Below are 15,374 nucleotides of genomic sequence, written 5' to 3' on the forward strand. Positions count from 1 at the left end.
CAGATCACTTTGCTAGAACTTGGATTAACAACTTCAATTTACAGGAGGAAGAACTCACACTCAAGATGTGGATACACACAGGCCTGGAAAAAGCATTCTCCCCTTTTGCAGCAGCTAACTAGTTAACAGAAAACTTCAAGCTGTAACTATGAACTGTTTAGGGATCAGATCCACTGACAGACAATACACTAAAAAACACATGAAAAATTATCTTATGCTCATTTCTGACAATCACAGAAAGCTTAATTGTCTGAGTCTTCTTTCTGATACAGCTCCTCTTTGCTTGGAATATTTCTCGATGGCACAATGGTTCAGTAACTGTCCTGTAACACTCCCAGAGTCAGTTCTTCCATGGAGCATACACAAACTAGACCCTGACCAGAAGTGACTAGTGCAGAAATGCACAGCAATTAATAATAATAAAAATAACAGAATGGTTGGAGTTGGAAGGGACCTCTGGAAATCATCTAGTCCAACCCACCTGCTAAAGCAGGTTCACCCAGAGCAGATCACACAGGAATGTGTCCAGGCAGGTTTTAAATGTCTCCAGAGAAGGAGACTCCACAGTCTCTCTGGGCAGCCTGTTCCAAGGCCCTGGCACCCCCAAAGTAAAGAAGTTTCTTCTCATGTTTAGATGGAACCTCCTGTGCTTCAGTCTGTGCCTGTTGTCCCTCATCCTGTTGTTGGGCACCACGGAAAAGAGTCTGGTCCCATCTTCCTGACACCCACCCTTAAGATATTTATAAGCACTGATAAAATCCCCTCTCAGCCTTCTCTTCTCCAGCTTGAACAGACCCAGCTCTCTCAGTCTCTCCTCATAAGAAAGATGCTCCAGATCCCCAATCATCTTTGTAGCTCTTCACTGGACTCCCTCGAGTGGTTCCTTGTCCTTCTTAAACTGGGGAGCCTAGAACCAGGCACAGTACTCCAGATGTGGCATCACCAGCCATAACATCTCCCTTACAGTGCACAGCAGTTCTCAAGAGCTTTGATATTGTGCCTTCTTATTTGGTGAATCTGAAAATAGGTACACCTCTTAGTACAGAAAAGTGCGACGTACAGGATAAAGCAACCTTAACAAGAGGGTTAACACATCAGAGGATGCAAAAAACCACCCTCTGTCCAGAGCTCTTGGGTTTGGTGGGGTGTTTTTTTTTGCAATGGCTACTAGCTACTTGTTCAGTCACATGAGGAGAGTAGAAACAGTCAAAACATGTTAGTGACCAATCATTCTAGAACCAGTCTTGCCCCTTCTAATGCAGCTAAATTAGGATTGCTTTCTTCTAGTTGGTTCCAACTACCTTGAATTATCTAGCTTGAAAGATAATGTTTCCCTCAATAGGATGTGGAATAGTGTTTCCTGCACATTAATCAAAGTTTCACAGCCAATGAGGCTGAATACAGATCACTATCGATAATCTCCTTTATCAAATTGAATGGATGGGAAAATCAGATTTTCATCTGACTTCAAATAACAGAGAACAAAAAAATAATAAATAAATCAATATATAGCACCCAATACAAAAACCATAATACAGTATCCATTTTCACCTTGTGATTCAAGTAAGGTTTGACTACAAAACTGAGATGTTCCACTGTCTCAATGAAAATACTTTGGTGTTTCTACTTGAGAACAGATCACCACTGAGAATGCACCGTTAGCATCCTTTGGCTATAACTATCTGAAATTCAGGGCTGCCAAAGAAGAGGAAGAAGTGCTTAGAGCTCAACTAACCCCTTTTTCTCAGCTAAACATGAGTTGGTGTATTGGACTGTCTCTGACTGATACACATCTAATTAGCATTCTTGGCTTCAGAAGCATTGAGCACAGTGCAATAATTACCTTTCTGCATTATTTATAATACTGCTGTTCATACACAAAGAAATACTCTAAACTGTCTTGTTATGGGATTTCTTACGGCACAGAAAAAAGAAGACTAAAAGAAAATTATCTATCATGAAAGGTCTAATTTATATTTGCAACAGGCTCTACAGAAAAATGGCTCCTCTTTCACAGAGACTACAACTTGGAGCAAGAAGCAAGACATGCAAGCAGAACAACACAGGGAGATGAGTAAATACTAGCTAATGCCTCAGAACACCAGTGGTCTAACTTTTGTCAATTATTTTTAGCTGTCGTGAGGACTGTTACTTAACAAAACGTAGCAATTATGTATGAACCAGTCACCTCAATTCCCATTGTAATAACTGAAAAGAAAGACAGCACATTCATCCAGAAATTTATCTCAATTTAGATGGGATGTGTCTCTCACTTTGGTGACAGCAAACAAAACATAGGATGATCAGCTTGCCAGAGATACCATTAAGTTCTGTGAGACTAATCTCATCGGGTAGGACCTGGGAGTTTTAACTAAGATAATGAAGTAACGAGGAAGTCCTTACAAGAGAAGGGAGGAAGCCTACAAGTATTTTTTTGGGGGGAATAAAAAAGGCAATGAGGGATAAAAGATTCTGTGGAAACTAAAGGTAATTTTATTTTTGTTATTTTGGGGTGTGGATGTAAGGGAAAAGAATCTTGTTAGTGGAAGAAGCAGGCAATGGATGCATTTACAGACTGGGGAACTGTACAACGAAGTTACTGTCTTGAGATTATTCAGAAAGTTGGAAAACAAATAAATCAGGATGCACTGCATAGGTAGTAAGTCAGAAAACACCTGATCCATTTTGTAACCATGTATTTCTTAGCTGCCTTTGCAGTTGTAATGAGAGGGGAAGCATAACACCTTTGTGTTATTTCAGGATTCCATATCTTCTAATATAGGTTTATTCCACGAAAAAAAGGTTGAGTGCCTTGTTTAATATCCTTTCCTGCTCATCTAAGAGAAACTGGAAGATGGTTCCCTCATCTGGGCATTTTCCTTACAGCACTGTGACACCATCTTTCAGCTTTCCTCTACGATTTGTGTCTATTATAGTCCTTCAGGATAGAATGATAAGGTGAAATGGGGAAATCAAAAGCTTCAGAAAGGATTTTTAAAATTATTTTTTAAATAAAATAATGATATTCTAAGAAAGGAAGGTATCACTAAAGAAATTAATTTTGGATTTTGTATTTACTGAACATCCTTATCATGAAACAAATGAAATCTTTGTAAAGCCCTTTGTACAAATCATTTCATAGTACACTATCAAAGAAAAAGAACTAATAAGAGTGCAGAATGCAGTCTGTGGCTTTCATAATGGTTGCACAACGTTTGTGTCACAAGCCAAGACTAAGGCAGCTCCTCTAAAGTGTCTAACAGTTTTATTAATGACAGAAAGAAAAAGGAGTTAGTACCTTTCATTTTATCCAGTATATTAATTTCATTCAGCACCTTAGAGCAATTAGAAAATATCCCTAAGTCCCACACCACTACAACATGATAAAGTATGTATTAAACAACAACAAAATCCCACCCAAATATAACTATTTCGTTGGTGGTGGGGTTTTTTTGTTTGTTTGTTTTAGTTCTGCAAACCTTGTTTGGCTGAGGTTCTGCTTTTGGTTTAATAAGTTGAGTTCCAGGAGGTATCATTCCCTTTGGAGGATCTTTTACTTTCACTTCCAGTCCAGCATCTACAAGCAAACAAAGACTAAGTTTAAAAAAAAAACATATAAGGGGATATATCAGTCAAAAAGTAACTACAGTTCATCTCTGCAATAAACAACACTTGCAGTTGCTTCATGGTGCAAATTTCTACTTTCTCAACATTTGTATCTTCTTATACATTACAGTTAGACTTGATGATCTTAGAGGTCTTTTACAACCTAAATGATTCTACAATTCTGTAAGTAGAACTTTTCAGACACATAATTTCATGTTGTTATCTGATCACACCGTGTGTTTAGAGCACAATTATGTAATTTTGTAACCTAGTAGTGTCTGTAGGGGTACACTTCCAGGAATGGTGAATACAGAAGGGTTTAATGTTTGAAGGGTGCAAGTAAAAGCTCCCAGAGAGGAAATAGCCTATGCATGCTGTACTGTTGCAGATGCTAATTGCAAAATGTGAGAAATAGGTAAAAGCCTTAAAAGTCAAATTACATAACCAGAGCAAGACTATAATGTAAACAGGCAGCATCTTTCATTACCAAGACTATTATAAAAACAGAAGGTACTGGGAAATATCTCAACACAGTAACATTCTCTGTGAAGAAAGATACATGTAAAGAAACAATTCAAACTTAAGTAACAAATGGGTATAACTTTAAGTAATAATCTTAAAAGAAATTGTCTCAAAATCAGTGCTAAAGCCAAACTAGAAGTTAATGGCCTCAGCAGATCTTTTCAGGTTTTTTGTTTCATTTTACAGGGTGACCCTTTGAAGAGCAACAACTTGAAAAGAAGCAGCCAGACCTAGCAATAAAACCATTGGTTTTGGTAACTTTCTTTTAAACAAGTGTGGAAGTAACAGAAGGAATCTAGAAGTACCAAGAACATAAAAGGTTTGAATCAGAGAAGAAACGAAGTGCTATCAGTACTTAAGCAGTTAAAAGTTTAGAGAATTATGGGTCAAGCATGGGTACGTGAAAGCTTGAAAGGGGATAGTAAGATACTATGACGGAACCAGAACAGGAGTTACATTGAAGAAAAATGGCATAGATAAGTATAGAGTATACTCACATCTGTTTAATAACCAAGGTTAACAACTGTATTCTGGCATTTCTAAAAGTTAACCCTACACAATGAATGAGGATGGTAGAATCCATGTAAAAATATAACAGCAGTTGTATTTGAACTACAGTGTAAAGTTTATTTCCAGGGATGGCAGACTGGAAAAAAAATAAATTGAGTGAACTGCCACCTCCTATGAAAGAAAATGTTACTGTTTGAGGAACAAAGATAAACAGTAATAACAAGCTTTTATAAATCTTATCTTTTGTAGGTAACACACAAAACTGAGCAACCCATTCCAATCCCACATGAATTATGTGTATTTTTATTTACAAAAGGTGCTGTTCGGTACTGGGAAAGAGGAACTGCTGGTGCTGGTGACCTCACTTCAACCCTCCTACGAGATCTGGGGTTAACAGCAATGCCTTCAGAACCTCCACTACCATCTCCACCATACTGCCAGTAAGACTAACAAGAGACTATCTGAGACAGAGACTGTTTTTCAGAGGGGGATCTTTCCACTGTGTACTATATCATCTCCTGGGACCAGCAAGACAACTAAAAAATTTTCAACAAGGAAGAAACTCAAAGCCTTTTAAAATTAGTCCAAATAATTGAGACTTGGGGTAGAGTCTCACTTAAGACCACACTTTCTCAATTTTTCACAGAATCACAGAATGTTAGGGATTGGAAGGGACCTCAAAAGATCATCTAGTGCAAACCCCCTGCCGGAGCAGGAACACCTAGATGATGTTACACAGGAAGGCACCCAGGCGGGTTTCGAATGTCTCCAGAGAAGGAGACTCCACAGAAGACATTATTTACTTCTGCACAGTCAGGAACAACTTCCCCTTTTCTTATGTTCTTCAGTGTGGTTTTTATTTTGTGCGTGCGTGCGTGCGTGCGTGTGTGTGTGTGTGTGTGTGTTGCTTTCCACACACCCTCCCCGCCTGCCCTTCTCCTTTAACTATATATCTCTCTCACAGCTGAAACAACAGATTTTTCTTCCAACATTGAGAATAGATAATCAGATAACTCTATTAATCTGGTAGTCTGACCACATTAAATACATTATTTGCCACCTATTTCTCTATTCCCATGAGAGAATAGCTGTTGTCTTTTTTTTCTTTTGAGAAAGAATAGGGAATTAGACAGAAGACTTCTGAACTACAACTTGGGTAACATGTTTTGCTATTAACTTTAATAATAAATCTTATGAGCACCAGGACATATTTATCAGTATACGAAGTGGATATACTATAGATTTCTGCTTAATTTAGTGAAAATTAATTACCTATTTCAATGCCATCTATAGTAACATGAATGGTATAGAGACCAACAGCTCCAGGAGTCCAGTTTGCACAGTATGTACCATCATTATTGACTCTGATCAACATATTTTCACTGGGTCTAGGGATAAAGAAAACAATGAAAATCGTTAAACACTTATTGTCTTATTGAAAATAATCTGTAATACTTAGTTTGGAAACTTTTATGTTTTTTTTCTGTCAGATCATCTAAATACCGTTTTTCCCTGTCCAGTGTACTGAACACATATTTATTATGACTTCATAGCCCACAGTAATACATTTATTTATAGCAAATGATGAAAGAAGATGTTCAGAGGGAAGCTAATACAGATAAAGAATCACTATTAAAACAATTAAGAATGAAGAATTTTAAACAGAATCTCTAAACTTAAAAAAATAAATTATAATACATGATTCTTGTAGCATTTCTACCCTTAAGATTACCTGGCAGTCTAGGCTGTGAGTCTGGGTATCAGTAAAAGTGAAAGGAACATGGTAATTTCAGTCCCTGTTAATAGGTAACTTTTAATGTTTACCTTTTTGGTGTTGGTGAAGCAAAGCGCAGTTCTTCAAAAGAATAATTTTCATATGCCTATAAACAGATTAAATTCAACAAACAGAAAAATCAACAGTTATCAATTATACTACAGTCACAAATAAGTATTTTCTCAAAGAACACACTAGTCTCACTTTACTTTCACCCAAGGCATTGACCAGGGAACCAGAAACCAATTCCAAGGCACAGAATGAGAAACACAGACATACATGAAAAAAGTGTCTTCACTTTCTCTTTAAATTGCCATTATTTAGATAATAAAGATAGCTATTGCTAACAAAAATCTTTGTTCACAGTCAAGTCATTGAATCTCTTCTAATTTAGCCTGTATAAAAAGCCTTTGAATACTGGTAGTTCATTGCAGACCATGTGAGGATAAGAAAGTAAATATGTTGCAGGTCAAAACACAGTTTTGGGTATCAGTCCCCCAAACATGTCATAATTAATTATCATGAAGTGAGCAGCTGGACTTTCTAATCATATTTGGATGTTTCTATCAAGTACTGATACAACATGCTCCACCATCAGTTACTCCAGAATACCTAATGCCTTGCAAGGTGTGCCACCATTAACAGTTGTGTGAGTAGAGTTGATATCTATTACTTGAAAAGAAGCAGCGGGTACGTGTGGACAATGGTTGTCAGAAATCTCATCTGGGTTCCAGCTTTGAGTAAATAATGTACTCCCTCCCCCCAAAAAGTCACTGGTAAAATTACCAAGTAGCATCAAGCCAAGAAGTCATCTTTGCAGTACTCCCAAAAAATCCCAAAACAATCAAAAAAAACCCAACAACAAACAACCCAATCACACCTTGATGTACATTCCCTGGTTGTAAATATCTTTTCAGACATATGATTTAACTTTCTTTTTTTTTAAACCATCTGTTGTACACCATATTGATTTCATGGTTCTATCATTGATCCATTAAGACACCAGTTAGTAGCCAGCTTCATTATTTACACACAGCTACTATCCTCTACAGAAAATAACCCTATACCCTCTAAAAGATGATAGTGTGATAATTTTTCCATCTAAAAGATACTAGTGTGCTGATTTTCTAGGTCCATAAATCCTTACTGATTATACTAAGTGTTGTCTCTCTCTAACTCGTGATTAAACACGTCTTATTAAGTTGTCCAACCCCTAGTTACAGACGTTACATCTCTTAACTGGATCAATATGCTACAGATATGTAAATTTGTTGCAGGTTCTAAAATATACTCAAACCAATACTAACTGTTCAGTTCTGGGAAAGTCTCTTAAGGTGATCCATTTTACAATCGCTAATTTCAATAGATGATGCTTAATGTTTATTCATTGATACACAAATCATTTTATGACCTTTTTACTACTCTGTGCTGTTTTTTCCTATGTTCATCAGTTATAGTTTTTAATACAGATTCCCTGCAACACTCCAACACTATATGGATACACACAGCTGTTTTCCTTTCTCCTCAGACTAGTTTGTTAAACAGTGTAATCAAAAATCAAGACAACTTTTCTTTTTAAACTCTAATCGAGTTCATAACTGCTTTACAGTTCAGCTAATCGCTCCTTTTGATGTACCTAGTTTTCTGCTGAACTTGAATATAATCAATGTAATTTGTAAGTAAGTAATTTTTAGCTTGTGATCATCCTGAAATACACTTTTTCCTTCTCCTTTGCACACTTTGAATGCTGAGTTTCACAGTTATACTGCTAAAATGATAGTAATTTACCTTCATCATTGTAATAGCAATATATCGAGCTTCTTTTACTATCATTGGCTCATAGGATGAATCAAGTTTGGGTGAAGGAAGTCCTCCAAAGGTCATATCACCGCTAGGGGAAGCAGCTGTTGCAGGACTCCCAGGTATCCGTTGCACTTTTTTTACTTGTTCTTGTTGCAAAGATGTTTTTTTCTGAGAAACAGGAATTGCTTTGACTTCTACCTGCAATAAGACATGGAATACAAAAGATTATTTAAGGAGAAAACATACACGAACATATTATTTTAGAACTGATAAGGTACAGTGACAAAGAGAGTATCACGATCAGAGAGTGTTTGGGGTTGGAAGGGACCTCTGGAGATCATCTAGTCCAACCCACCTGCTAAAGCAGGTTCACCCAGAGCAGATCCCACAGGAATGTGGTTCAGGTGGGTTTTGAATGTCTCCAGAGAAGGAGACTCCACAACCTCTCTGGGCAGCCTGTCCCAGTGCTCTGGCACCCTCAAAGTAAATGTTTCTCCTCATGTTTAGATGGAACCTCCTGTGCTTCAGCCTGTGTCTGTTGTCCCTCATCCTGTCAACGTGCACCACTGAAAAGAGTCTGGTCCCATCCTCTTGGCACCCACACTTGAGATATTTATAAGCATTGATAAGATCCCCTCTCAGCATTCTCATCTCCAGCTTGAACAGACCCAGCTCTCTCAGCCTTTCCTCCTAAGAGTACTGAATATAAATCCAGCTGTGTCAAAAACTCACATGTCCATGTTTAACACTTAGCAAAGCCACACACAGCATCTCTGAAAAATGTAAACATAGAGGACAGAAGCACTCAAGTGCCTCAGCACACAATCAAAACTGCCAGTGTCAGTTCTGAAAGTCCCAGAACAATCCCTGGGAAGCAGCCTGTAGTCCAGTATGACTGGCTAAGGTTTTCGACAACAAAGAATGCCACAAAGTAGAGAAGAGAGCCTTACTCTGAAACCTGTGCACTGAGTTGTAAGTCATCAGGGCCTGCTAGATCTGGATCAGCAGTGGCCAGGTTGGATCTTGGCTGGCTCTGCTACCCTGCTGTATCAGCACCGTGCAAGTCAGCTGTACTTAGTTTTGTGAGGAAGAACAGACCATCTGGACAATAAGTCTACTCGCTACTCATCCTTAAACTGCCGGGAAGTGCATTGAATTGCTGCAGATTTCAAGTGTTGTTCTAATTTACTGTAAGTTATATCAGCACATTGCACACTGATTGAGTCCAACAGAATGATTAAACTGAATTAAGATTTCTGTTACTTTAACACATTGATGACGAAAACCAAGAAATCCAGCAACAATTTTGATGTGTATATTTTGACATATCCCTTTCCTGATTGACAAAGGAAAAAAAAAATCACTATTTAAAAAGTTTTTACTTTTTTTGTCACACAGTTAAGTTGGTAATTACACACTTAAACTTCACTCATGCTGTGTTTGTGATTGTTTCTTGTGTTACTGTTGTAGACTCACAGTCTGCATTTACAGCTCACTGTAAGATAACTCTCAATTATTACAATCTACACAAAGAATAGATTTGAGAGTTCCTACCACAAAAATTATGCTTTTGTATAAGCTACTTCACTTGCTTTTGGACTTAAATAAAAGTAAGTCTTGAAAATATCTGTACTACTCCAGAGTAAGTGGACTTACGTAGACATAACTTATTAAAGAAATGTCAAAAAAATTTTGCGTTCAGTTTGTTTTGTTTGAGTGCTTTGCTACTTCAAACTAAGCAGCCAACTTTTACACTTACCCTTTAGATTTTAGTCTAAAGCTTTAAAGGGTTTTCTAATCCTACCTGAAGCTGTCAAAAGAAAAAAAAAGAGACTACAGGAACCTCCAAATATTAGAAACAGAAAAGCAGGAAGTGCTGTTCTAAGCCAAAATAAAAGTGACCATAAAATGGTCTGTCAATGTGCTTATGATTCTCTTTTCCATCATATTTATTCAGTTTAAAATTTATAATACTCTTTCCTGGCTTAAAATTTTTAAAATAGATTCTTATCACCTTACAAATCATTGTCAAACATTGCCTACAACTGATCATTTTCACAACTACACGTGTAGATCATTACAGACAATCTATAAATTACATGAAATGGTGTTGGCATAACACAGAATCTGATAAATTTGTGGATTTAGAGGTAAGAAATACTGACTAGACTGAACCTAAAAATGCCACTTCCTGCCCTATATAGGAGTATTCTGTGGAATATCTACAACAAATACTAAAAGAAGTCATGATGAAGAACAGCCAAGATGACAATAATTACCTTCATATTAGGAACATGAACAACATCCCCATACTGGTCTTTTGTTTGTACCGTAATAACAGTTGGCCAACCACATCGAATGTCATCCTTATTCAAAAGCAGTGATGTTTTTTGAGGATCAGCATATGAATCTGGCTGAAGCCACCTACAGCAAAGACAAATAATCTTAGACTATCTTACAGGCCTCCAGAAGATAAATTCTTACTCTGTACAAACATGACTTCCAGATAAGAAAGCATGCAGAAGATCTGAATACTTAAATGCTTTTACCTAATATATTAATAGAAACAATATGGTCCAACAGTTTTACTTAAGTAATATTTGATGCAGATATCAAAGTTCTACATCTAATTGTATAGAAAAGTGACAGCACGCAGGTTTTGAAATTTAAAAGATAACCAAACATTTTCTATTTTGTTGCAAAATTTAAACATTTCAGCTATAAATTAATGGGTTTATTCATGCAGCACACCAACTTTTTACCTTGCAAGTCGACCACCACTTGATCCTGGTACACAAGCAATGAAATCCTCCAGAAAGGACTGCTCATTGCTTTGTACCTGAAGTGGAAGATTTCCTTCAAGAGCTTCCAAAATGGTCGGTGAGTGAGATAGTGCCAAGCCTTTCCCCAGAATGCCAGAATGAGATTTGCACACCTGTATTTTTTTTTTGTTGGGGATGAAAGGATGGAGACAAAATAGATTTTCAGTATCTTATACGCAGACACTCACCCATAATACGACAACTGGCACAAACATTTAGTGATTGGAAACTATTCTAGTAGGAGCAGAGTGGAGAAACTTTACTGTGATGAAAGTTAAAAAAAAAGTCAGTTCAGTCTATAAAACAATAATTTATGTCAAATGAGATTAAATGATCTTGAGTTGAGAGAGAATTTCTGGAAGAAGGAATAAGGTAACATGCACTTCCATGTTATGAGCACCCTAAACTGCTGAACTGTGAGCAGAAGAATAATGAAGAAAGTCGTTCTGAAAATGTGACCAATGAGTATATTCCAAAAGAAAGTAAAAGGCTAGATATGTAACTTAGAGAAAGATAGATCTCTTAAAAAAGACACTTTTGGTTGAGACAAAGCAAAAGAAATCTATTCTTTGCAAGAGGGGAAGGTGGAAAGATGCATATTTAACAGACAAGACTAAAAGCAATAATGAATCAATTACTCGCATGCACATTCCTAGCTCACTTTTTGGTTTAGAATACAGTGGTTCCAAGAACACATTACTGAAAAAATATTTCTTACAAGGAACATCTGATTCCTCCTAGACAGTGTCTGTTTCCTGATCTGTCATCTAAGGCCACTGTGACCACTAAATTTCGAAACAGTTGTCCTGAAGATAATTAGAGAGTCAGACAAAATGTGAAAACTCCTGTTTCACTGTGTATCATCACTTAGAGGCTATAATAGTTAGGGAGCTACTGACCAGCACTAGCTCCCAGCACAACAAATAAGAAATATCATTAATCTAGAACAACTACAACTATATTATTTGGGACAATAACGAGACTTGATAAATGTTGCTGTTCAACTGAAAAAGTGATTTTATTTCTGCAATTACAAAGAAATGTGGAGGATTAATTTTGGTAACATCTACAATTTGTTAAATCATGCAACCTAAGCCAGACACCTGATATTTTGAAATGTATTTGGTCATTTAACGTCCTTTTATATCTTATGTAATTTTTTTTTCTAAGCAGATTTATTAAAAAAAAAAAATTAATAAAATACTCAACTTCTGTAAGACTTTCTTAAGCTGTTTTATAACAACCTAGTTTCTCTCCTATTGTAAAAACCTTACAAGTGATTTTCTTCCATAGCCGTCAAAAAGTTGCAATGTAATTATGTGCTGAAGTATGTAATGGGAATAAAAAGCTGTGGTATACCTGTAAAGCAGCCTCTTCAAGAATCTCAAGGTCTTCTTCAAATTCATTACCTGCTGTAAAAATATAACTTATTTTCATAAGAAAAAATAAACTTATTTTTCATATCAATAATATGGACATTTATCTACACAGGATAGAATGTGAAATTCAACTCTGTTTAGTGAAGCCTTTTATATTACAAAATATAAGTTTGCAAGATGATGTGTAGCATTTTTTAACCAGCAGTTGAAGAATATTTTCAAGTAACATAGTAAACATGCAGTACTGTGTAGTTCAGTGCACAAGCAAATAAACAATATATGTTATACAAAACAAAAATCTGGTACTTGTCTTATCTCCAAGAGAGTATGTATGGCAAGTCTTTGGAGTGACTAGGTACTTTCAGAAAAAGATTTTGGAAAGTCATGATGGTCTCTGGGAAGCAGTATGGACAAGTACGCACCAGCTGCTCCCTTTTAAGAACTTACCCTATTAACAGTATTGGAAAACCTGATAAACTCTGCACAATTTTTGCAAATTATGATTCTTCGCAAAACAAAATTCAAATACATTCGATTATACAATATTTCTTTCTCACAAATGCAACTCAGAAGTCCGATTCCAGAGTGACCAGAATTGCCAAACACAGTCTTTTAACAGAAAACTTAAACAGATAATACTATTACCATATTTCTACTCTCTCAAAAACATATCAGGCAATTCTACTCGTAAAAAGAGAAAAAGAGAAATAAGAAAAAATTTGAGACATTTTTAAAATTCAAAGAAATAAAGATATATAAAACCTCTGCTCTCAGAAATAACTTCTACCAAATTTGAAACAATTAGGTAAGTAATAATGTTAAATATATGAGTCAATACCACTTGGTCACTGACTAGATCTCCCTCTTGGGAAGAAGTAACTTAACTGGCGTCTTAGAGAACTGACAAGGAGGAAGTTGTGATCTTTCAAACATTGTAACTCAAATAGTATTTGGGTGTATTTTCAAAGATAAAGATTTCATAATACATGAAACAATCACTGCCTGGCCCATCTTCCTTCAGAGCAAAACCAGCTAAAGCCTTCTTGATGTCCTTTCAAAACATTCTTTCCTAACGGTTCTAGAGGAATATATACACAAGCATTTGGGTACTAGAACACAGAACATACCCATTACAACAATTATGAAAAGATCCTCATGAAGAACAACCTCAAAGTCAAAAGACCAAAATAAAATCATGCAAATAAAGGTAAAACCAGAAGGATCCTATGAGGATGTACGTAACGACTAACTGTGTACTGAAGTCAGTTCAATCATTCTGTTTTCCCTGAGATAAAGTTTCCAGACAAGCTTTTTTGTTGTTGTTGTTGTTGTTTTTTTTCTTCTCTTTACTCTTGTGATGCCCTTTTTACAACCTTCCACAAATGTATCTGCTGAGGATAACTTTCAAGCATGTGTTTCCTGTTCCCTATTCTTAAGAAACTTTGTGAACATGGCAGAATTTTATTGTCTTCATTAAAATCACCAGGTTTTACGAGAACTTATTTGGATCCAGAGATCTAAAGAGCAGCTGAGAAATGGAACAGGATTACTTCTCCTACTTTGGGTCAGTGAAGCATGGAGATAATGAGCTGAGATTTAGGAATGACTAGATATCTTTATAGCAAACAGAGGACAAACAGGCTCCTCCTTTGGTTGATTAATTTAATTTTTCTTACATCATCTTGGAATGACATGAACAATCCTCTGAAGATGCCTACATCAATGCTAAAAGAAGGTAGAGCTACTAGCTTAGATCTAGATGCTTAATTTCTAAATACCAAAGTTCAGGCACTAGAAGTTATGTTGCCAATCTTTTTATGGAATGAACCTTTTTCTTATGTTACTTTCTTTTGCCTGTGTACATCAACACATGGATCAATGGTAAAATTGTAGAAATTATAAAATAAAGCATGAAAAGTCTAATACAAAGGGCCTTCTCGTGTATATGCGTTATGAGACAGTCTTTTATATGATTGTACAGGTGTTTCCTAAAGGACACTCCATTCCACCAATAAAATGATATTCCTCTGCAGATAAGCAATGGTAGTAATATGGTATTTTTTAAGACACCATTCACTTGTAGCAAAAGGTAGAAGATAAGCAGTCTACAATACAGAAAAAGGAAAATTAGTCTGATAATAAGTAATTTAAATGTTGCTCTAGAAAACCACATTTTACCTCTTTTCCAGCCACAGTGTTTTCCTGTGACATGAAGCAAAACACTTAAAGCAAATCAACAGACAACAGAAACTCATCTTAAAAAGGCTACACAGTCCTTTACATCAGCAAAAGCTACCACTGCTGCCTATAACTCATCAGCTTTGTTTAGTCGCAGGGTCTAGTGGTCTTGTAGAGAAATAATACACACGTACGATGTCTGTTTGTCATTAGTTTGTAATATCATCAGCACCACTAACAGACTTGGCTGAAGTCCTTGAGTTGGTGTGAGGTAAACGGTCAGATGAACCCATTGTAATTATGTCAGAAATCAGGAAACTCTTATATAGGCAACGCATCCATCTCTCCTCTCTTGCGGATCACACACAACCACCTTCATAGGTGGCTGACACTGCATAGTTAATTTACTGCATGTTTTATTGCAAATTTCTTCTGAAAGCATACAAAGCCAATTAATGTAACACCTACATTCCCTTCTTGTTTTAGGCACTGAAAACCAGAAAAAAATCCAACACACCTCTGTAGAGAAATGTATAAAGTATTAGAAAACCTGGGAAATTAAGTTAGAAGCACTTCAATTTCAGCTTCTTTTTTGCAAAGGAGAACAGCAGGATAAATGGGTGCTGGGAAAGTCAACAAAACTAATGAGTTAATGCAGCTATTTGGAGGATAAGACGGCTCTGTTTAAACTGCAGAATTGCCTGTACTTTTGAGAGAGAAAAACACATCTACCAGTGCAATTGCGGTGCCTATTTACAACACAAAGTAAGAAATTCGCAC

The 15,374-nt window shown here is 36.4% G+C and overlaps 1 protein-coding gene across 32 annotated transcripts in view; it reads right to left on the reverse strand.

Annotated features, from left to right (window-relative positions):
* MYCBP2 (MYC binding protein 2) overlaps nt 1-15,374 on the reverse strand; it is a 198,400-nt gene that overhangs the window by 66,237 nt on the left and 116,789 nt on the right. For 24 of the 32 annotated variants that reach the window (XM_065056127.1, XM_065056062.1, XM_065056119.1 and 21 more), the window contains 7 exons: nt 12,397-12,449; nt 10,978-11,150; nt 10,495-10,639; nt 8,201-8,413; nt 6,463-6,518; nt 5,911-6,026; nt 3,480-3,577 (listed from right to left, as the gene is read on the reverse strand). In XM_065056127.1, the coding sequence (XP_064912199.1) occupies nt 3,480-3,577; nt 5,911-6,026; nt 6,463-6,518; nt 8,201-8,413; nt 10,495-10,639; nt 10,978-11,150; nt 12,397-12,449 (854 nt within the window). The remainder of the gene's footprint in view (nt 1-3,479; nt 3,578-5,910; nt 6,027-6,462; nt 6,519-8,200; nt 8,414-10,494; nt 10,640-10,977; nt 11,151-12,396; nt 12,450-15,374) is intronic. The other 8 variants (XM_065056297.1, XM_065056093.1, XM_065056070.1 and 5 more) reach the window with 1 other exon arrangement.

The sequence above is a fragment of the Columba livia genome, chromosome 1 (assembly GCF_036013475.1).
Source record: "Columba livia isolate bColLiv1 breed racing homer chromosome 1, bColLiv1.pat.W.v2, whole genome shotgun sequence".
NCBI lineage: Eukaryota > Metazoa > Chordata > Aves > Columbiformes > Columbidae > Columba > Columba livia.